This window comes from Sarcophilus harrisii, chromosome 4 (assembly GCF_902635505.1).
Source record: "Sarcophilus harrisii chromosome 4, mSarHar1.11, whole genome shotgun sequence".
In the NCBI taxonomy this organism is placed as follows: domain Eukaryota; kingdom Metazoa; phylum Chordata; class Mammalia; order Dasyuromorphia; family Dasyuridae; genus Sarcophilus; species Sarcophilus harrisii.
In genome coordinates, this window is record NC_045429.1 from 95,690,347 (window position 1) to 95,715,147 (window position 24,801).

The 24,801-nt window shown below is 35.7% G+C and overlaps 1 protein-coding gene across 8 annotated transcripts in view; it reads left to right on the forward strand.

Moving 5' to 3' along the window:
* PPP1R12B (protein phosphatase 1 regulatory subunit 12B) overlaps positions 1 to 24,801 on the forward strand; it is a 233,711-nt gene that overhangs the window by 57,758 nt on the left and 151,152 nt on the right. For 7 of the 8 annotated variants that reach the window (XM_031937143.1, XM_031937144.1, XM_023501872.2 and 4 more), the window contains exons 2-7: positions 4,381 to 4,511; positions 14,409 to 14,527; positions 18,266 to 18,425; positions 20,179 to 20,323; positions 20,841 to 20,915; positions 24,132 to 24,211. In XM_031937143.1, the coding sequence (XP_031793003.1) occupies positions 4,381 to 4,511; positions 14,409 to 14,527; positions 18,266 to 18,425; positions 20,179 to 20,323; positions 20,841 to 20,915; positions 24,132 to 24,211 (710 nt within the window). The remainder of the gene's footprint in view (positions 1 to 4,380; positions 4,512 to 14,408; positions 14,528 to 18,265; positions 18,426 to 20,178; positions 20,324 to 20,840; positions 20,916 to 24,131; positions 24,212 to 24,801) is intronic. The other variant, XM_031937147.1, reaches the window with a different exon arrangement.

Consider the following 24,801-nt stretch of genomic DNA (forward strand, 5'->3'; position numbering starts at 1 on the left):
TAGGCATTGATCCACACTTAACACTGTACACCAAGATAAGGTCCAAATGGGTTCATGACCTAGGCATAAAGAATGAGATTATAAATAAATTAGAGGAACATAGGATAGTTTACCTTTCAGACCTGTGGAAGGGGAAGGAATTTATGAGAAGAACTAGAGGTCATTACTGATCACAAAATAGAAAATTTTGACTATATCAAACTGAAAAGTTTTTGTACAAACAAAACTAATGCAGACAAGATTAGAAGGGAAGCAATAAACTGGGAAAACATTTTTACAGTCACAGGTTCTGATAAAGGCCTTATTTCCAAAATATATAGAGAATTGACTCTAATTTATAAAAAATCAAGCCATTCTCCAATTGATAAATGGTCACAGGACATGAACAGACAATTCTCAGATGAAGAAATTGAAACTATTTCTAACCATATGAAAAGATGCTCCAAGTCATTATTAATTAGAGAAATGCAAATTAAGATTTACCTGAGATTTTACTCTGAGATACCACTACACACCTGTCAGATTGGCTAGAATGACAGGGAAAGATAATGAGGAATGTTGGAGGGGATGTGGGAAAACAGGGACACTAATATATTGTTGGTGGAACTGTGAATACATCCAACCATTCTGGAGAGCAATTTGGAACTATGCTCAAAAAGTTATCAAACTGTGCATACTCTTTGATCCAGCAGTGTTCCTACTGGGCTTATACCCCAAAGAGATCATAAAGAAGGGAAAGGGACTTTTATGTACACGAATGTTTGTTGCAGTCCTTTTTGTAGTGGCTAGAAACTGGAAACTGAATGGATGCTCATCAGTTGGAGAATGGCTGAATAAATTGTGGTATATGAATATTATGGAATATTATTGTTCTGTTAGAAATGACCAACAGGATGATTTCAGAAAGGCCTGGAGAGACTTAAACGAACTGATGCTGAGTGAAACGAGCAGGGTCAGGAGATCATTATATACTTCAACAATAATACTAGATGATGACCAGTTCTGATGGACCTGGCCATCCTCAGCAATGAGATCAACCAAATCATTTCCAATGGACCAGTAATGAACTGAACCAGCTACACCCAGTGAAAGAATTCTGGGAGATGACTAAAAACCATTACATTGAATTCCCAATCCCTATATTTTTGCCCACCTGCATTTTTGATTTTCTTCACAAGCTAATTGTACAATATTTCAGAGTCTGATTCTATTTGTACAGCAAAATAATGGTTTGGTCATGAATACTTATTGTGTATCTAATTTATATTTTGATATATTTAACATCTACTGGTCATCCTGCCATCTGGGGGAAGGGGTGGGAGGTAAGAGGGGAAAAATTGGAACAAGAGGTTTGGCAACTGTCAATGCTGTAAAGTTACCCATATATATAACCTGTAAATAAAAGGCTATTAAATTTTTTTTTTAAAAAATGGCTTAACTGTGTGTGTCACAACCCATGTTATGCTCCCAAATGCACAATCATTATTGAAAAAATCAGTGCAAATTTTCTAACTATTTTCTCCCCCTCTTCCATCCTTCTTTGAAGCCATGGATGTTTCTCCCTCAGATTGAGTCATTCTGTCTCTGATGTATGGGTGACTTAGAACTATTATTTAGAAAGTTTCTCTAAATGGAATTGCAGATCGACAGATTTTCATAGCCAACCAAGACTACAATCATCTTCGGTTGTATCATTTGAGATCATGTTTCAGAGAATCTTTAAAATATTTCTTCTATTCAAGATCTTCCCCATTTCAACTTAGAAGTGATTGCTTGGATAGTGTATGGTTATCACTGAAAATATCTGTATTGTTCCTTCTCTGTGTGTTCTCATTCGTTCTCCCTCTCCCCTCCCTCTTATCTATGTCACTGTCTGTCTGTCTCTTTTTTCCTCTCTTCCCTTCCTTTCTATTCATTTTGAATTTAAATACAAAGAGAAAAAAAAAAGAATATTTCTAGGTATACAGTGCAAGATAAAAGGATATATTAATATTCATACTGTTTACTTTAAAAAAAAAAAACTATGTTATAAATACCATACATCATTTTCAAATTGCCCGGCTTTTTTATGCTTCCTTCCAAGTTTTCTGTTGTTTTATGCTATTTAGTTTTTTGCCTTGTCTCTAAATACCATCCTAAAGAAAGATTCCATTAAACACAAATCGTATAAAATCATACTATACATACTTCTGTTTATCAGTTCTTTTTCTGAAGTTGAATAGCATCTTCCTTCATAGGTTCTTTATAGTTGATTTGAGTATTTATTCAAAATGAATTAGTTGTTCTTATGACAATATTTCTATTACTGTGTACAACATCCCCTTGATTCTGCTCGTTTCATTTTTTATTTCATTTACGTCTTTCCATGTTTTTCTAAAATCATCCAGCTCATCATTTCTTGCAGCACAGTAGTATTCCATTACAACCATATACCACAACTTGTTTAGTCATTCCCCTATTGAAGGGCATTCCTCCAGTTTCCAGTACTTTGCTACCATAAAGAGAGTTACTATAAATATATTATATTATACATGTTCTTCATCTTTTTCCCTAATCACCTTGGGGAATAGTTCTAATAGAATTGGGTATTACTGGGACAAAGGTACACACTGTTTAGGCATAATTCCAGATTGCTTTCCAAGATGGTTGAATCAATTTAAAATCTAGCAATAGCGAATTAGTGTCCCAATTTTTCCACATCCCTTCCAGCATTTGCTATTTTCCTCTTTTATCATTTCAGTCAATCTGATAGGTATAACATGGTATCTTAAAGTTATCTTAATTTGTATTTTTCTAATCAATAATGATTTGTAGCATTTTTTCATATTTTATATATAGTTTTGATTTCTTCATCAGAAAACTGCCTGTTTATATCCTTTGACCATTTATCAACTGGGGAATAACTTGTATTCTTATAAATTTGATGAAGTTGCTTATGTATTTTCTTTTAAAAAATCAGACTAAATCAGAGTCCAGGTTTCAATATCACAACTTTTAAAACAACAACAATACCTTGTATGTATAGAGCACTTGAAAAATTTCAAAACCTTTTCACACCAATTGTGAGAAAAAGAGCAAATGGTTTCCTACTTTATAAATAAAAAACTGAGGCACAGTAAGATTAAACAACTTAATTAAAGTAACTGTTAGTGATTGAGCTAGTATTAATAATACAAGCATATGCATTTATAGTATTTTAAGGTCTACGATGTACTTTATATATATTTTCTTGTTTGATTCTTACCACAACCCTTTGAAGTATGTGCTGAAACTTAGAGAGGTTGTATTATTTACCTAGTTAGTGTCTTGAGATAGAACTAAAAGCCCAGTCCCCCTAACTTCCAAGACCAATGCTATAGCCACTCTATCAGCTTTCCTCTCAACTCAGAACTCTGATAATGGTTAAGATCAATATTTCTCCCACAAATTCTCAATTTTATTGGCCATAATGCCAGCCTTGACAGTATTGTACTCTCTGAGTTCTATAGTTAACCTTTTCTTCAAATTTCATGGCCTTAGTTGGCTCACATTGCTATGGCTTAATTCCTAGAACAGGAGAGGATTTATAGCCTGATCCTTCCTACCCCATCCTCACATAGATAGAAATGACCTCAGGTACAAAACCAAGAGGTACCCTAAGCATATCCCTCCTCCCCCCATTCCCATATGGTTCCTAGTTTGGCACTATATAAAAACCTTGCATGAAGTGGGTGCTAAATTAGGTTGGGTGAGCTGGATATTAAGTTGCATTTTACCATGGTAGAAATCAATACTGGATGATTCTGAAAAATGTTGATTCTTTATGGTGGAATTTGGAAGTTTCCTTTCTGTGTTTTGCTGAAAGAAGTATAGGTTAGGAGAGAGAATTTGAGATAATCATCAGGAATGACTTGGGTGTAGATCATACTTTTGATACTCACTGTGTTAAAGGCCAAGTAAATCACTTAATTTCTTTAAGACTCTTGAAGTATCTTTATCAAATGGAAATCATAATACCTATAGCATCTCATAGTGATTATTGTGAAAGTCAAATGAGTATGTATTTAAAATGCTTTATAAATCTTAAAATGCTACTAATGTCGATTACTCATGTTACTAACTGAATTTTCTAGAAGTGTTTTCTGGAATACAAATTGCTTTTTAGCTATAAATGTGATTTCATACTTACCAGAATTTACATGAGCCTTTAAAGGAATCTGGAATGTAAGACAAAGTATTCATTCTTAGAAGTGAGGTGGGGAAAGATTAGATGAATAGATGAGGAGCGAGAGGGAGACAGAGACTAGCAAAAGGGAAAGGCAAGGGGAATTTTAGTGCCTAGCAATATTTAGAAACCAAAATTGATTTTTTTTTTTTTTTGGCTTTTTGACCTCTTTTCAGGCCTGTATTGATGAAAACTTGGACATGGTGAAGTTCCTAGTGGAGAACAGAGCCAATGTAAACCAGCAGGACAATGAGGGCTGGACTCCTCTTCATGCAGCAGCTTCCTGTGGCTATCTTAACATAGCAGAGTGAGTGAGTTTCAATAGTTGTGGTTCTTTGCGGCAGTATGTTCTATACCTTTTTTATTCAACTCCTGCTCCAGAACTTTAGAATTATTAATGGATTTAACTATTATAAATTATAAATAACAAAGACAATAGCGAGTTACTATTGCTGAATCAGCTAATGCCAACTGATGAGTCCTTAGTTTTTCATTTGAAATATTTCCCCCATTAAAAATAGATTTTATTGATATCATATTTAAATATCACTTATATTTCTCTTTGTATTCCCTACTTATTCCTCTTCCTTATCCTCTCTCAGAGAGCCTTTTTATATGTCCTAAAATATGGAAAAATCTGACATTAAATACAGCATTTATTGAATTCCTCTAGACCCTCTCTTCTGCAAAGGAGTGGGGAAAAGTGTTTTCACAAATCTCTTTTTTAAGATCCTGTTTGGTCATTATAGCTAGGTCAGCTACATTTCACAGTAATTAGGGATCTGGACTTGAAGTCAGACAGACCTGAGTTCAAATGTGGGCTCATACAATTGCTAAGTATATGAAGCTAGGCAAATCATTTAATCTCCATCCCCATCAGTTTCTTCAATTACAAAATGATTGTTATAAGCATAAAATGAGGTAATATTTGTTAAGTCCTTTGTAAAACTTAAAGAGTTATTAAATTCTAATGAGGTATTTTACACATTCTTCCATTTTTTTTTCATTCTTTTTAGTTTGACTGGTTCTTGATGTGTCATAGTGCCATTAGCATCCATTTGCCCCATTCTAGTTTTTAATACATAATTGTCTTCAGTTAGTTTTTGTATCTCTTTTTCATTTGATTAGTTCTGCTTTTTAAGGGGATGCTTTCTTCAGTGGATTTTTTTTTTTTTAGCATGTGGTCTTTTGTGTTTTTTAAGGAATTGTTTTCTTCAGTGAATTTTTTTTTTTTTTTTGCATTTGGCCAATTATATTTTTTTAAAGCAGTTGTTTTCTTTAGCAATTTTTTTCCCTTCCTTTTCCAAGCTATTGACTCTCTCTTGTATCTTTTCTCATTTTTTCTTCTACCTCTCTTATTTGCCTTTTAAAGTCTTTTATAAGAACTTCCAAGAAGCCTCTTTGTGCTTGAGATCAATCTGAGTTGATGTTTTGATTTTCCCTATCAGCATAATAGCTTTCTGTGGTTAAGGTTCTTTTCAGTTTCTTGCTCATTTTATTTCCTTTTCTTCCCCCCCCCCCCTCTTTTGTGTTTTATGGTTGAGCTTTGCTTTGGGGGTAAAGGGAGCGTTGTCCCAAGCTTCCCATGCACCCCTGAGTCTTGCCTTTAAGCACATGGGCCCCTTGTGTTTGATGATTGGTTCATAGTGGGGGGTAGGGGGATGGAGGGGGGCTGTAGTTCTATTTGCTCTCTCCAGGAAACAACCTGATTTCCGTAGTGAAAGTAAGCCTTTTGTACTAAAACTGGAGAGATTGCCCCCATCCTGTGCTCCTCTACTGAGCCAGGACTAAGGGTCTCAGTTGCTGATCTGCTGTGATTAAGACTCTCTCACTGGCTTTCCTGGACACTCTAAGCTGAACTGAGGACCCCTTTCACCCTAGAGAGACTGATCTGATCTTTCTTGAAGTCCTTCTAAGCTGTCTTGAGTTGGAGAATGGTTTCATTCTGTTAGACTGTGTTCAGAAGCTTGGTTTCAGGTAATTTTTGAGGGAAATTGAGAGCAGCTTCCTGACTTACTATTCTCAAGCTTGTTCTATAAATTTTAGCTATTATTATTACCACAGTAATCATAAAAACATTATTTAATTTTGTTTTCTTTTTCTTAAACATTCATTAATTGTTTTTTGTTCTTAGCATTTACATTGCTATAGTCCTTGCATTTATATTGTTTTTCTTGTTCTGTTTACTTTACTTTGCCTGTGCATAAGTCTTCTCATGCTTCTCTACATTAATTTGCCATTTCTTATAGCACAGTATTTTTTTGCATTCTTATACCACATTTTTTTTAGACATTTTCCAAGTGATAATGGCTATCAAATTTGTTCTGAATTACACACACACACACACACACACACACACAAGACATTTCCCAATATAAAGTACAACAGAAAAATAAACTACATTACTTTCAAAGCAGTTTTGCTAATCTGTGTTTCTCTTGATTTTCCTTTGAGCTATGAACATTTTCTTTATTTTCTTGTTTTTGGCTATCACCAAAAAAGTGCTGCTATAAATATTTTGGTGTGGTATGAGCACTTTCTTTTTGCTATTGTCCTTCTTAGAGGATATACCTAGCAAGGGAACCTCTGGGGAAAAAGGCAAATTACATTTCATAATGGTTGTTAGCAAGTCATGATTCTACATGACTATACTTTGTACTCTACAGCCAATTCAACACTGATATTTTCTACTTTATGTCATTTTTGCCAGTTTGATTCTCAGCTATCTTTGTTGCCATTTGACGTTTGATAGAAGACTAAGTGATAAGAGCAGCTTCACAATTACTTTTTATTTATTCTGATTTATCTAGAATTTGATCTGGTATTTTTGGTTACAAAGATGCAACTCCTTTCTCTGTTTCACGTTTGGAGTCTTTTTGTTGATATTTACAGGCAGACACAAATGGCAGTAGGCTCAGAAATTTGTTTGAACCAGTACATTCATTAAAAAAAAGTTTTTTTAGATGGTATTTAATTTTTTTCCCCAATAACATGTTAAGATGCTTTTAGTCTTCATTTTTACAAGAGTATGAGTTGCAATTTCTTCCCCTCCTTTTTCTTCCCTCCTGTCTTTCAAAGATGGTAGGCAATTTGATATAGTTTATACATGTGCTATCATATAAAGCATTTCCATATTAATCACAGTTGTGAAAGAAGAAATAAAAAGAAAAAAAACACAAGAAAGAATAATGTAGATTTAAAAAAATATACTTCAATCTGCATTCAGAGTCCATTAGTTCTTTATCTGGATGTGGAAAATCTTTGTACTTGTCTCGAATCACTGTGTTACTGAGAAAAGACACGTCAGTCACAGTTGATGATCACACAACTGATGATACTGTTTACCGTGTTTTTCTAGGAACCTATATATTCAAATATTCAGATGTATTTTTGATCATAGTTGATACACTCATTCCCTTTAGTGATGTTGATCTTAAACCTTCCATGCTTCCCTTTCTGGGAAATGCTTACCCATGTCCTCTCATAAGTTCATCAGAATGATCTCCCTGTGTCTTGGGACACTGGCTTGATGATAATACCAATGGAGAACATAGGTAATCTCTTGTTCTTGTTACTGGCTTTTGGTCATGGAAAAATAGAAAAAGAAAAAAAAAGACAAATATTGAGCCTTTTTAAAAGGGAGATACTTAGAGTCATTTAGAGAACTTTAATATTTCTCAAAGACAGTTTAGTCTACACTTGTTCTGTTCTGGGCTCAGTTATTTGTCCATATGCAGTATCTGTTGAGTTTACACATAGTGATAGATGAACTCTTAGTTTTCCATTCAATTGCACGTTGTAGATTAAACACTAAGGAAACTCTTAAGAGTAATTATAGGATTCTGTTTTGGTGATCCTGTAATGTGTGGGGCTTCATATTATTCATGTAATGCCATCCACAAGGAAGAATATCAGGAGAACCTCACCATATTTCAGAAACTTCTCATCCAGGATATAATGGATTGAGTCTGACAGTGGTGAATACCCCTAGCAATATGTCTCTCTGTTTTATTCTTTAATATTAATGATCAGAAGTTGAATATCTCTTGTTCAGTGAGTAACCCATAATATATGCATGGAAGACTTTCTTGAAGGAGAATGATTAAGATAGTATTGTGCTGTAGCACATTAACCTCTTTTTTTTTTTAATAGTTAACTGACAAGTATAGTGTGATCTTATATTTTCCCTATCCTTCAGCCTGATTATTTGTGTCATGGTTAAAGTGTCCATTACTATGAAATATCATCTGTAAAAGATTGCTTGTTCCCATCTAAATGGCCCCCAAAAAGATGTCCTTGTAATAATCCATGTGTGGATTATTTTCATAAAAATTTTAAATAGCTAGGAAAGTAGTAATAGGTTGATAATTATGATGTCTCTTAGTCACCTTTTAAAAAATAATACTTAGGCTAAGATTTCTTCCACACCTTTGATATCTTACCTTTAAATACTTTTAAAATTAATTCCTGGTTATTTCAAAATTGAATTAAATCTAGCAGGGAGCTGACAGAAGAAGCACAAACATCGTAATCCTGGGATAGTTCCTACAATATTAGTGTCCAGATATGGTGGCTCCGCTGGGCCTTGATGCTGAAAAATCTATTCATTAATAGATTCAAAGCTCTTTTATTCTGTTGTCCTAATTTGTCTTTCAGTGTCCTGGGGAGGACTTGTTTTGTTATGTTCCCCATTGTGCTCTCTTTCAACTTGCTTTTCCTCCTACCATTTTCCTTCCTCCCTTTATGAGACATAATGATTTTGGCAGCTGTTCATGATCTTTCACCATACTCTATAAAATTTTACAAACTAGTTTGTGTTCTAAACCAGTGTTGACCCCAGCTTTCATATCTTCCTGCTTGGTAGGTGAATCAAGTATTTGGTAGCAGAGTTGGCTCCAGGTCCTTTGGGGCTCCTTGTTATAGTAATTAATAGCAAGAATTTTCATAACACTTTAAGTATTACAAAGCTCTTTCAAATATATCCCATTCTATCTTCATAACAACTATGAGAGACAGGTGCTTTTATTGGGCATTGAACAGATGAGGAAACTGAGGCTGGCAGAGGTTAAGGGATTTTCACCATGGACACACTTTTAATAAGTGTCTAAGGCCAAATTTGAACTCAATTCTTCTTGATTCTTAAGTTTATTGATCCATGCAACATGCCATCTAACTGTCTCTGATTGGTAAAATGCACTACAAAATTGTATTAATCAGCATACTATGGCATTTTTATGTTATTCTTTTTCTTCAGTTAATTTTGGTCTTTGCTCTAACAAGTCAGTGGTCTAATCATAGACAGTTGATTCATGAATAGTTCCCACATAATGAGTCATTTCCTGCCAGTTAAAATATAATCAATTTCTTTTTTGTGATAGTTTGGTATTCATCACATCCAGAACTTTCTCTTTCACCTTTTTATAATGTTTTTATAATGTTTACAAATGAGGATTCTTTATAGAACAAAAGCTTTTGACCTCTTTCTTAATACTAAACCATATTTTTCTTCACTCTCATCCAGTTCTTACAAAGTTATTATTTATTATGTATCAAGGTATATGGTGTTTTAATTTGAATGGTCTTGTTGAGTTTTAATAAAATTTCTTCTTAACCAATGTCAATGTTTAAAACCAGCTGTTTAAAAAGATGATCTTTTTGCAAATACTTATTATCTAAGCACTCCTATTAATGTAAGATGATCAAATGCTCCATGAAATTATGTTTCTTGTCTTTGACTATACAATAAAACCAGAGACTTGATTTGCCTTTCCCAGGAGAATGTGGCCCATCCTTTTATTTAGCTTCAGTTCACCTCTGTTTTCTAGATAGGAGTCCTTTCCCCTTGTAGTTTGTCCATTCTTTAGTAAAATACCAAGAGCTAAGTTAATGTATTTATAGACAGCCCAAAAACTGTCATTCTTGGTATTATCTATTTTCTTTTTTTTCCTACTCTTAACTATAAAAGTAGAAGGGAATTATGTAGAACTAAAAGTTATTTGTATTTTTTTGTTTGTTTGTTTCCTCTTCTCCTCAAATTGACTAACTTGGCTCATTATTTTGGTGATAAGGCCTCCCTCTAGTTGTTATAGACTGATCCTTAATAGAAGTCTTGCTTGGACTGTACTTGGAACCATTTTTTTTTTTTTAAGCAAGCTAATAGCTGTTGCATGCTAACCATGAGATCTCAAAGTAGGACTTCATGGAGATAAGCTTGAATAAATATATTTTAAAGCAAAAGAAGTAAACCCAAAGATTGAAGGACAGCTCCCTAAATAGCCCAAAAGCCACATTAGTCAGTATTAAAAGAAAAGACCTAAACTTAGTGAGCAAAGGACAAGACAGTATTTCCATGTTAGTCATGTAATTCTGTTTCATAAGCACAAGCAAAAACTTTTACCTGTCTTCCTTGAGGCAAAGAAGCATCACTAGAAGAGTTGTTTTTTTTGTTTTGTTTTGTTTTTTGTTTTTTGCTGAGGCAATTGGGGTTAAGTGACTTGCCCAGGGTCACACAGCTAGGAAGTGTTAAGTGTCTGAGACCAGATTTGAACTCAGGTCCTCCTGACTTCAGGGCTGGTGCTCTATCCACTACACCACCTAACTGCCCTAAGAATTTTTTTTTTTTAAAGGAGAAAGATTGGTGATTGAAAATCACCTTCAAAATAAGATTGGAATATATCTTAGATTAGTGTTTTAAGATTGTGATCTGAACTTATAATGATTTTGTAGTGAAAAAGAATTGGAATATTAAGTCTGTTTAAACTAAGCTTGTTTATTGAAAATTCCTTCTAACGTGTTGAGAGCTCGTCTTGTTCCACAAACACGCAGTAAGAGTATTGTTGATGACTGTGTGAAGACCAGGGGCATCCTTCCCACAAAATCTAGATTTTGCGGCATTGGAGTTACCTCTGATCCCCACGGAATTGTTGTGATGCTTTATGGGAGAAGTTGAACAAAAGAAGATGGTGGCATTGGTGTTTGGCTGGGAGCAAGCAGCTTGGATTGTCCCCCAAACAGACAGACACAAACAGTATATTCACTCCAGGGTATCCCCCTTTGGGTGACCTCTTCATCACTTAGGCCATCTCCCCTCTTGGCTCTGAATCTCTAGTGTGCTCAAGTATGTTAGCTTTTGCTGCCTAAGAATTAATTAAGGTTGATTTCCTCTTAGTGGTTGCTTTTAATAAAAAGTTGATTAATTTGTGGATCATATAAACTTCCTTACTACTGGCATTTCAGTTTTGGCCAGAAACTACATCCATGATTTTTGAGTTATAGAATTTCATTAAATTTAGCTACCTTTTATTCTTTTCCACAAATAAATAGATAGGATAGATTAAGCACTTACTATGAGGACGACATAGTGTCTTCCTCACTAAGGATTTAGATAAAAGCAAAAAAGTCCCGCATGCAAGAACCTTACATTCTGATGGGAGAGCATCTGATCTAGAGTGATCTGGATTGGGAGAGCAGTGGGCAGGGAATGATGTGTACTTGGGGAAGATACCTGGGGAGCAGGTGGAAAGGTGTGAAGGAGTGTGGATGGCCTGGGCTGCTTGTGAAATGGCCTTATGAAAAGTGAGTTCTGCCGAAGCGTAGGTATCTGCAGGAATGAAACCAAAAGGAAGAAGGAACAAGTAAGCACATGATAAGCCTGTAGGTTTTCTACATGGACTTTTCCTTTTTTTTTTTTTTTTTTTTTTTCTTTTTCTTTTTATCTTAGGAATCTGTGCAAAAGAATAATTTTAAATCAGATCTCTTGTTATCCACCTTTGATCTTATATTGAATCAGTCACAGTGTTTTTTTTTAACTTGACATTTTGGGTAAATACACTTGTGTCTTAGAAATAAATATGAAACTTCTCAGTCCTTTTTGTCTCCTCAGAAAAATTACCTAGTGTGAAATGAATCACTTATTTACCATTTCTAGGATCAAGTTGAGGTCAGTGGATCTGTGCAAGACGGATTATGATGAGCTGACTTTACACAAAAGCTACTTAGTTAATTCTTTGTGTTATGCTACAATTCATTTGTCTTTAGATTTATCCTTATGGGGGGGATTTGAATTTCACTGTTACTATTCATTTCTATAGTATATGGCTTCGTTTTTAAAAAAAATTGAAAACTATTTTCTGACAAGTTATGCTTCAGCTTTATGTCAGAAATTATATAAACTCTTTTGTTTGTCAGTCCTTAGTCATCTACTTATATTCTTTTGGTCCTTCATAATATTGTAGTCTTGTTGGAAAAGGTACTTGTGAGCCCTTATTTTTTTTTAGCAGTATTTTCCTCCAATTACATGTAAAAACAATTTTCAACATTTTGTTTTTTAAAATTTTGAGCTCCAAATTCCACATTTCCCCCTGAGACAGTAAAACATGTTTTATTTTAATAATTCTGTGGAAGAATATATCAACCTTCCTCCCCCCAAAAAGTGAAAAATAGCATGGTGAACCCTTAATTTCAAGGTCAAAGAAAGTAAGAAACAATTTTGTTTTCTCTCTTTATAGGAAGAACTGTTCTAAGAAGGAACTATGTTTGAGTGTTCATATTCATTTTAAATGGATTAAATAAATTCTCTTATTTGCACATTATATAGTAATATTAAAACATAAAGGTTTAACCTCAATTATATTTCTTTTCTCTGCCCTTCACATTCATTCTCTCCCTTCTGATCTCTTCCCTTACCTATATTTATTATGCCAATAGCATGTGTCAGTGCTTCTGACTATCCAGGTGCCTTGAAGATCCTAGAAAGAACAAATTAAAATTATGCAAGGATTCATAGACTTACATTAATTATGCTTAAGGAGAGTGGAAGTTAAAAAGTTTTTTTTTTCCCTTTTCCTTTTACAATGGTAGTTTTGGAGGACAGTGCTAAATGAGGCCATATTTTCCTTTCATTAATTTCAGGTCATGCTTAAAGGCTGCTCCTCAGTATCTTAGATCTAAGTGCATATCATATCATTCGAGGAGAAAACAATAGATGCTCACACTGGAGTCAGTTTGTGTGTGGGCATATACTTATTCATTTAGCAAACATTTATTGTGTTCCTTCTGTGTGTTAGGTACATAGGAAAAGCTGGTGTGTAGTACAAATTGAATAGTACTTTTTTGCTTTCAGATGTTTCTAAGTTCTAAATTGCTACTCCAGCCATTATTGGCCCTCTTGTTAGTTCATAACCTAATTCATAGAGGCCAATTAAATTCCTCACAGACTTTGAATTATACAACTACATATTAATGAAAGAAAAAATATTTATTGTGTGTCAAATGCTGTGCTCAGTGTGGGGATAAAAGTAGAAAAACGACAGTCCTTGTCCTCAAGAAGCTTGTACTCTAATGGAAGGAAGTGAGACACTTAAAGTAGAGGGTAGATTAAAAAGTCTAGAAGTGTTAAGAGGGTGGTTCTGGGTTGCATGGCAAGACCTAGGAGTCTTCACCAGGAACGGGAAGGTCTGATGACAGTGCCCCCGGATCTGGAGAGGAGAGTGGCAACATGGATTATGAGGCCTGGTGATTTTCTGTCTGCTGATTCCAAGCTCTTCTAAGTGATATAAATAGCTATGTTGTACCTTTGCTAAGCTTCCTCATGGTGAGGGTTGGGGGCAACCTCTGAAGAGGAACAGCTTTATGAGAGGGGTACTCTTCTGACAGTTCTTCCTGTCCAGTTGTTAATACCTTAAATGCACATAATTGAGACCACAAAAAATATTTCTTGCCCTCAAATGTACCCATTGGCTAAATTAGCCAATTGGCTAAATGTACCCATTGGAAAAAAAAAGTTGCCTTGTGTCTTTTCTGGCTTTTGTGCCAAAATTATTCCAAGATGTTGTAAGGAATTGTCTTTTAGGAAACTTGCATTGGGAGGGAACATGATATTACTTCTTATGGTTTTCAGAAAGCTTCACATCCATCCATAGAGATTTTGGTTTTTCTTTTTCTTTTTAAACATTTTCAATAGTATTTGCAAAATATCCTGTTTGTTGCCATAGAACCTTGAAAGGAAGGAAGAAAACTTGTGTTTTCGTTATTGAAGGTTCTAGAGATAACAAAAAATTAAACATGGAACACCTTGAGACTTTGGAATCACAAACCAGATGCCTTTTTCTGTTAATTTTTCAAACTTCTCTCTCACCTTTGGTACATGACTATAAATTGGTCTCAGCCTGACATAGATAGTTACTCCTGGGTCTCATCTGTGCAGGTACTTCATTAACCATGGAGCTAGTGTGGCTGCAGTGAATAGCGAAGGTGAAGTCCCCTCCGACCTTGCAGAAGAGGCAGCAATGAAGGACCTGCTCCTGGAGCAAGTAAAGAAACAAGGTAACTCATTGGGATAACTCTAGGGAGCCCAGGGCCCTGTCTAGGGAGAGGTGTGAGAGAAAGCAGCAGCTGCCACTGGAACAGACACTTTAGAAATCATCCTTTCATCTTGTGGGAGCCTTTCATTAATGTGTGATGGGAGGGGGTGGGTTAGGCCTGTCCACACAGCATTAGTCACCAATTACTAACATCCTAGATCCATTTAATAACCCAAACAAGAGAAGGCCAAATGCCACAAAGATGTCCTTTCTTAAGGTTAGATACAAACCTTGTTGTATTGTATAAGTTGATTTATTCTTTGATAAGGCAAGTCCAACTGATACAAGTTAGGGAGACTTGTGATTTCTTATTTTTTCCACTTATGATAGCCTGAAATAAACCTGGGTAAGCCACTTATTTATAACCTCTGAAATGATCTTCAAGCAGTCATACTCGTCAAGTCAAATTGCTTAGAAACATTAAAAAAAAAAAAAAAGAAAGGAGATTATAGAGGCAGAGAACAAATTTTCTAGATTTTCAGGCAAATCAGCATGGTTTTATTTGGTTTCATCTCTGATTGCCTGAACAAGTCACTCACCCTTTCTGGACCTCAGTTTCCTCAGCTATAAAAGGAGGGGATTGAATTAGATAATCTTGAAGGTCCTTAGCCACTCTGGATATAATAATCCTGTCATTTTGCTTTTTAAACCAAGTTTTGTGGAAGCATCAAGGAGATGGACAGCCTTGAGAAATGTTTGGGCTGCTTAATTACATACAAAGTCCTGAATTGTGAGTAGCAGTTCTTTCATTGAGGGAGCTTACATTCTGCTGAAAGAATAAACAGTGGGTACACGAAGTAGTGAATACCAACTGAGGTGCAGTAGGAGCCTGCCAACCACCAGGGGAAGAGGAGGTGGCTCCCAAGCAGTATTGGAGGGAAGGAGGAAAATTATTCTAGTCAAGGAGACAACTGGTGTGAATGCAGGAGGCAGCAAATAGGGGCAGGAGCAGCAAGTCATCTAGTTTGTCTGGAAGGCATAGTGATGTGAAATAGGGCTGGAAAGCTAGACCAGAGCCCAATTTGTGGCTGGCTGTTGAGGTTAGGCTGGACAGTTTGAAGCAATGGGGAGCTACTAGGAAAGGACAGGTAAGACTTATACTTGAGAAATATAATTTTGGATGTTTTGTTCAGATGGAAGTAAAAAGAACCTTCAGGATTCTATTGTAATAGGCTAGGAAAGAGAGGATGACTGGGTGATGAAAAGAGAAGTGGACAGATGCAAGAGAGATCAAGAGATGGCTGGTGCCCTCAGAAAAAAAAGTTTGGAGAGTCTCTATCCTCATGGACCTTAAAATTTATCAGAAAAGTGTTGTGTACATGCATGCATTCATCCATCCATCCATAGATATTAATTGTGTGTTCATATATACATATATATATAATCTCCCCACTTATATGCACATATAAATATACACATACACACAACTATAGCATAAGGTAAGATGTGTGAAAGTCTTATGGGATTTCAGGGGAGGAAGAGAAAGACTTTTGCTAAGGGCAAATCAGTTGTGTTGGGAGAAATGGCATTTATACTCTGTATCTTGTAGACTAAGTAGGGATTGAACAGGTAGAACCTACCTTGTTGATGAGCATTTAAAGTAAAAGGAATGGCTTTGATCAAAAGCAAACTGTATAAATTATTTATACCTCCTCTGTGCCCTCTGTACAAAATGCTGGGTTTACAAATCAAAGGCAAAGGACAATTCCACCCTCAAGGAGCTTGCAATTTAATGTGAGAGACCATGTATCAGCAACTATGTGCAAATAAGCTATGAATAGGATAAATGGAAGATAATCAACTAATAGAAGGCACTAGCAATTAAGGGAATGAGAAAAGCCTTCCTGAAGGAGATGGGATTTTATCTGGGACTTGAAGGAAACCCCGGGGATGTCACGGAGGCTGGGAGGCAGAGGAAGAAGGCGATTATCTCAGACATGGGGACATAAAGTCAGAAAGTGGAAACAGACATGGGTGGCAGAAAGCCCTGGGGTGGAGAGAAAGAGGATGAAAATGGAGTACCCAGTCTGAGGGGTTAGTGTTGGAAAATGAGTACTTCTTTCTGAGACAAGCTAGAGGAAGAAGATACTGTATTAAATTATGAGACCATCTGTAATTGAAACATTTGCTCTTCTTGTCTCAGGTGTGAGTGTAGGCAAACTCTCAGTACATGTGTCTAGTCCTTAACACCTGAGGGATATTTTCTCTTGGAAGGGTTGAACTTCTGTCAACCCTTGATTATTTATCTTATCTAAGATCCCTGCAACAAATCTTGCCCCTCCCACTCAAATTTAACTGCATTTCAGATTACTAGTAGTCTTAATTGAGCTGGGAGGTGTCAGGACCAAACAGAATGAGTGTATCTGGATTTGTGTGCATGAAATTTGGATTTTCCTGTGTTGAGAAAGAATCCTTCTGTGAAAGCAAGTAATGTAATATAGTAATTTACAAGTCGTGTGTCCCCCACAATACCTTTTAAAAGGTATATGGCATTTCTTCAGAAGGAGAACACATTTAACTCCAGTTACCACTGTATTATTTACTAATAATATTTGGGTAGGAGTTAGCTGCTCTGGAGATTTTTCAGCTCAGAGTAATGTTCCAGCTTATGTATATGCATCATTTTTGGTAAATTGCTTTAGAGAAAGGTGTTTTTTTTTGTTTGTTTGTTTGTTTTTGTTTTCTTTTTGTTTTGATTTGCAGTTAGATTATACTTGAAACTAAATATATTGTATTCCTTGTGCTGTTAGGAGCATGAATTCAGAGAAGTCCGGTTCTAGCGCTCACCTAGCTATGTCACCAACGAGCTGTGTGAAATTGCAAAGTCACCTGACTCTTCATGTCTGTGTCATCTTCTTTCAAATATATCTCATAATCCCTTTTATCCCTAACATATAGATCTGTTGTGAGGCTAAAACTATATCATGTATAAAAAAGTTCTTGAAAAGTATTGAACAAATGTAAGGCATTTGTTTTCTTGGCTCTCTTCCTCTTATGAGTAAATTTGTATTCTTCATAAATCCTCCTTTGTGTAGAACTTTCATTACTGTATCAGAAGTTATCCATCAGTTTAAATACTAACAGTGATGTGTATATGTTTGTATGGATGTATGTATATGTATAAACACACCCATGTATGTGCATACACCCACGAATTTTAGAACAGTACTCTTAGTGATCATGGAGTCTCACTTTGATTTTTTAGAGTAATAATAATAATTTATTCATAAATTCTTTTGAGATTTATAAAATGCTTTTCATATATTATTTCATTTGAGTCTCACAACAACTCTATAAGGTAGGTTCATATAATTATTATTCCTACTTGAAAGATAAGGCAAATACACTTTCCCTAATTACACAGCTAGTGAGTATCAGGATTGGAATTCTATCCCAGAAATCTCTTGACTATCTCCAATACTTTATTCACTAATATATTCTGCTCCAATAAGGATACAAATGAAGAAAGAAAAATGAGAGAGACAGAGACTTGGCTGAAGAACGTAATTACTTTTTGGAAGAGATCTCTTCAGTGCATTTTATACCCTACCAGACTCAAAGATGGGTGTGTGTGTATTTAAATGTCATTTGCATTCTAATCTAGGAGTTAAATGGTATTTGGGGACATGTTTGGGGTCCAAACAAAGAAAAGATCTTACCGGACCAAATTGGGCATTTTGCTCTCTCTTGGTTTCTGCAGGCGTGGATCTGGAGCAGTCAAGAAAAGGAGAGGAGCAACAGATGTTGCAGGATGCTCGCCAGTGGCTCAATAGTGGTAAAATTGAGGATGTGAGGCAGGCTCGTTCGGGTGCCACTGCCCTCCATGTAGCTGCTGCCAAGGGCTACTCTGAAGTTCTCAGGTATGATTTCCTTAGCACGGTGAGCAAGTTTTGTCAGCTGAAAAGTTATTGGTGATTCTTTGGACTGATGCTTCTGGAAGCAGAATGAAAGATTTTCTCAGTCTATGTTTCCTCTTTCATCAAGCTTTTTTTGTGTCTGCATCAGGGTGCAAACTCAATAGTTTTTGCCATTGTTCATAATGAGTTTTCCCCTTCTTTTCTTCTTCCATAGCTGGAAGTTTTGCACGTTTACAAGCATATAAGCACGCTATGGAATATAAAGCATATGAGTATTCTATGGAAAAAAAAAAAAATTGGGAAGCACTGACCTACTAGACTTCACAAAGCTCCTTCCAAGCCTATGACTTATCACAAATAACATGTGCAACCACTACCTATTGTATCCTGTAATAAAGTATGAATCTGTAATCATTTTGGTTCTTTTTAATCTCTAGGAATGGCTTTGAGATCTCTAATTATATAGGCACCAATTCATTCACTGTATTGCTTGTCTTCCAATTAGGTATAAGAATAAAACTTCTTGAAAAGCTTTTTTAAAAATACACTATATTAGTTTTAAAACATCATCTGCCTTATTCATCCTTTAATCTCTACATGAAGGGTGTTATCTTTTTACGTTGATATCAGCTAAGCTTCCCTAAACACATAAATGACTGGGACCAGGCAAGAGCAACAGGTGTAAGTTGCAAACAGGCAAATTGAGGCTTAATATAGTCCCCCGACTTCATTTATTTTTTATAGATTCTGCCTGTACTTATCTGTGCACATCCTAGTCTCACTTTCTCTCCCTAGTTGAAATCAAAGCCTTGGAAGGCATGACCAGCTTTGTTGTTATATTTCCTGAACCCAGAATAGTGCCTGGCACACAGTAGATTATAAGTGCCTATTGAATTGTTGAATCACATTTAAGACAATCATTCTTATCATTGGGGTAGGTTGCCTACTGTGAGGTAATGGGCTCAATCTGAGGCCAAATGTCCACTTGTCATCTGTATTATAAAGGGAATTCTTCACCATGCAAAGGTTGACAAAATCCTTAAAAGCACTTCCAAATCCAAATTCTGTGATTCACTGATTTAAAATGGGGCTAGGAATCTTCAGCAGATTTCTAACAAGTTTGGACTTCAGGATTTCTCCCCATCCCACTTCCCCCAATCTCAAGTTTGGGTTGTAGATTTTGGTTATTCAGGCTTTCTTGGCTGAGCGTAATAGAGTAAGGATATCTAGGTCTGTCAATTCAATAAGTGTATAAGAGGTTTTCTAGAAAGTGTCCTGCAAAGAACTGGGTTTGCAATTTCTATTTTTGTCTTTTCCTTGCATGAGAAAATAGAAAGCTCATTATCACAATACACTTATAGGATGTATGTATGTGATACTTGTATAAGTTTCAAATCATTCTTGAATTGGCATACATATTGAAGGTATACATCTTTCATTGTTCTTTGTAGGAATAACACGAATGTATCAGGAAAATGTCAGGTTTTCGTAGATCCCATCTTTGGCCAATTGAGTTTATGATGGGATCCCCCAGAATTGATTTTGAATTCTAAACCTTGCCTTAAAGAGTGGAGGGAATCATTCAGTTTGTTTTAATTGAATATTTATTCAATCCCATTCTTATCTGCATAAGGTACATGCTAGGCACTGGGAATACCTAGGGTTTAAAGACCCAAAGCTAAACTAGAAATGAACTAGGAGTCCTTCTGCAGAAAACTACAGCTTTAAACATTTTACCTTTGTTTTTTCTTTTCAGGCTTTTGATCCAAGCTGGCTATGAATTGAATGTTCAGGATCATGATGGCTGGACACCCCTCCATGCTGCTGCACATTGGGGGGTGAAAGAGGCCTGTTCCATCTTGGCGGAAGCACTCTGTGACATGGATATTAGGAACAAACTGGTCAGTGAAGAAGACATAGCAGGAGGCATAGTGATTCATAGCATGTTAAGAGGTTATGAGTGGTTAGAGCTACCTTTTTTAAAAATAAGTTTTTATTGACGTATTTTATTTTTACATCATCTGTACTTCTCATTATATCTTTCTTCCACCTGCTCCCAGAGAACCATTCCTTATAATAGAGCATAAAAAAGAGTAGGGAGAAAAATAGTTCAGTAAAAACTAACAAGCATATCAAAGAAGTCTGAAATTATATATAATGTTGTCCACCCATGGTCTGTATCCTTGAAAGAATTGGGGAAGGCACCAGTACTAAATTTTGTAACATGTAAAACATGATTTTTAAGGGACTGTCATTTATGTGTCTTCTTTGCATTAGGACAATATCATAAAATTAGGGATTCTTTGGGCAGGATGTAAAAGCAGAACATGGAAGTTGAGTGGTCCCTAGTATAGAGAGCATTGATTTTGTTGCTTTTTTGTTTCCTGCTGATCATGATCCCTATTTTTTAATTGCCAGGGCCAAACACCCTTTGATGTGGCTGATGAAGGGCTTGTGGAACACTTGGAGATGCTCCAGAAGAAACAGAATGTGGTATGTCTGGGGATGGCTTTTATTTAAGTTTCTTTACCAGTTTGTTATCTACTTCAAGTATCTTAGCCACTTGCTTTAGTTATGTCTCTCTGAGAACTAAAATGGACACATCTGCATTCCTGAGGTGATAATTGGACTCTTCAGGGACTATCAGATAGCCTGTTGTAAAGAAATATCCCAGAAACTCCTAATGTTGAAACTTGCCTTTTGTAGCAAAATAAACTGTTAATTTTTAGAATTTTTAAGCTTCTGATTAACCCCAAATTCTAAATAATGGTCATAGAATCATAGCTTTTCCCCACAGAAAAGTACCTGGATACTTCATAAGTTGAATTGCATTGTTGGAAAAACTGAAGAGATTGTTACTAGAAATTTAAAAATTTCACTGAATAATTTTGAAAACTCTCAGTTATTCCAGAAATCTTAACTATACAAATTTGAAGATTTATCATCATCATCATCATCATTCTTCCTGTCCTAATTGAGTATTTAAATGTATGTGTTTGCTGCTGTGCAAATTAGCAACGTAGACATGCTAACTTTTATCCTTTATAGGAAGAATTTTGATGTTTTTGAAGCTTTACATTCTTTCTCTTTAATTCTCATCACAATTTTGTGAAATGATATATGTGATTATCCCCATTTACAGATGAGCAAATTTGAGATTCAAATAAGGTACATGATCTGTTCATAGTCACAACACTAGTGAATGTGTGACATAGAATTTGAAACCGGGTTTCTCTTGACTCTGGGTTCCCTTCTCTGCCCCTCATTGAACCAAAAACAAAACAAAACAAACAAAAAACCCAATGCATAAACAAAAACACCATGCCATCAAGATGGCAGAGTAGAAACTTCAAACCAATATGTGCATAGACAGTAAATAATTAACACTGTTTACATATGAAGATTTTTGAGTGATCTGGGGAAAGAAAACAATGGTTGTACAATTGGAGTGAAGAACATGTAGAGGGCTGAAACTCTTGAGTCGTTGCACTGAGGTCGGGAAGCACTTAGGGTCAATTACCAATTGGACAATACTCTATGGGCATATGCTTGGGGAATGGCCCTTCCCACTATTCTGGGTTGGCTCGATAATTGGTGTATACAGAGAATTGTAGGAGGGACTAGGGGGTGGAGTAAGACTAGTGAGGGTCACTTTGATGGTAGATGAGGAAGAAGGAGGTCGTGGAAATTCTGCTTCCATCTAACACAATCCTACTTCTAAAGACCAAGAATAAAGACTAAGGACTTTTGCTTATCCTGACTCCGGCTGATTCTAAGGTATCCAGGGTGCTAATGTGGTCATTACAAGAACAAGAGGAGTAGTTATGGGAATTACAATCAGAGATTAGGGCTGAAAAATTTGCTGGCTTCTAATACATATTCTGAAGTATTTTTTTCACCTTTTAGTTGACTGTGAGGTAGGGAGTAGTAACTATGCAAAGTGTTAGGACAGACACTGAACTCTGCCTTATGTAGCAGCATTGTTGAACTTAGAACAAGTATGAATGAAAGCGGTATAGGTTAGAGCTCTGTTGGAAATAAACATTTTGAGTAGTGGGCATATGTGTCCCAAGATCATAAGACTCCAAGGAGGAAAGAAGGATTTGTTTTGGGATGTTGTGCCCTGCTGTTGACAAATATTGATTGACTGGAGGGACAAAGGACTTTAACAAAAGTTTAAACATATAAAGATAGATGTTTAATTCAGCATAGAATTTTTAAATCTGATAAGATCATTAGACTTCCCCTAGGCCAGGATTTTTAAACCTAGGCTTCATGAACATAAAATATATATTGATACTGTGTTTTAGTATAATTGTTTTTCTTTGTGATCCTATCTTTTGAAAAACATTATTCTCAGAACAGATTCAAACGGATTCACTAGACTACCAGACAGCTCCATGATACAAAAAAAGATTAAGAAATCCTCCCCTGGACCATCATCTTCATTTTAAAGAAGTTTCATTTCTTAGAAATGATAGAGCAAAAGCTAGAGTTCCCACTTCTGTGAGCTGTACTGTGGGCCTGTGGGCCTTAGAAAATGCCTAATGCAGATTCATAAATATTGGGGTGAGGGTCCTCTGCCTTCTTTGTTGTTTTGGCTGGGAAGAAGAGAGAAATATCTAAATGGAGAGATGATTTTTGCCTCTTTCTGCTGCTCTATTGATATTGGGACTTGGCCTTGAGGAGGGCATATGGTTTTTGTGGGCCATTACTTCTTTCTAGAGATACTTGAGTTTTAGTTTACTTTGAGATAGTGGTAAAATGACACAGAATTATGCTCAGAGCAGAATAATTAATTTCTAATTCTTTTCATCTCCTATGTTGGACAACATGCCTCTAAATGCCACTGTTTTCTAAATGACAAAGATTAGGCACAACAGTGTTCCTCAAATAGACACGTGTAGAGTGTGTAGTTGGGTTTGGCTATACCTAGATGGTCAAAGGGGACTGTAGATTATAATTAACCCTTAATTTCTTCACTGGTAGATGAGGTTTCTTTTCCAGTTTTCCATAGTTTTGGGGGAATTAGCTTGCAGGCCTATGAATGCCCTATGATCAAAACCCTTTCTCTTAGTCTTGGGTGCTAAGTTTTCTTAATGATTGTTTTCTTTTTGAATGAATAATGGATTAATCTGTTTTTTCAAAATAATGAATCAATATTGGAATGATCTTTTTGGGTCAGAAACAAGAGCACTGGCTTAAGTGTCACAGGATGTGGCTTCACAATCTGGTTGCGCCACTTAGTGCCTTTGTGACTGTGGGCAAGTCGCTTTCCCTTTGTGCATTTCAGCATACTCATTTCTGAAATGAGAGAATTGGATTGGATGGCTTTTAAAGTTGACTTAAGCTTTTATATGTTAATGATTCTATAATTAATTGACTTCTCTTCATTCACTTTCCCTCTTCTGGGTTTCTATTTTTTTTTCCTGGGGGGAAAATGTTTTGGCATGTTAACTGAACTAACTTTCTTGAGTCAAAGCTTCAACTTCATCTTCCTTTGTCAACCTATCATGTAGTTCCATAGTGAGGACCTTGTTAAAAAGACCTAACTTCAACTTCAGTCAGTCTCTGTCCTATCACTTCTTATCACTCCTATCACCCTAATAATTACCTCTAAGGTAGACATGCCATTTTAAGAGCCTTCCATTGCTGCTGATGTTTAATAATCAACAAGCTATTTTTCTCTTTTCCTTTTTCCATCCTCAGCTTCGAAGTGAGAAAGAGACAAGGAATAAACTCATTGAAGCAGACTTGAATGGCAAATTGCAAAGTGGACTTTTTAAAAAGTAAGATATTTGACAATAAGAAAGCATGGGGATGAATGGGATTTTATCTGACTTTATAAGGTAGTTATAGTGTCTTTCTAGACACTGAAAATGCATGTTTTTAAGAGACGTGAGATTAGCAGAGCTTCAGCATCACATAGCTCCTTATTCTTTCAGTTCTTTTATACATGATATTATGGTGCCATGGTACACAGCCCCACATAGACCTAAGAGAAATATAACAAGCTCTACTTATTTTTTGTGCCTTCTTAGGAAGGTTATTGTAGGAATTTCATTTATTATTATCATTATCATCATCACAGATCTTGTCACTAAAATTAATAATAGTGACTCACAGTTATTAATATGTTATAGTCTGCAAAGTGTTTTCTTTACAGTGATCTTTTGAGTAGATACTTAGTGATTGATTGCAGACAGGTGACCTTGAATTATCCAGAGCTGTTTGAGAGTATGGGAACTGGCATTTCTTAGTGAAGTCAGTGAGAATGAGTGAAATATATTGGGCTTTGAAATTAGTTGGACCTATTAGTATTTTTTTCCTGATTTGAGGGATCTTAGGTTATCTACACTGATAATAGCAACATTTATCA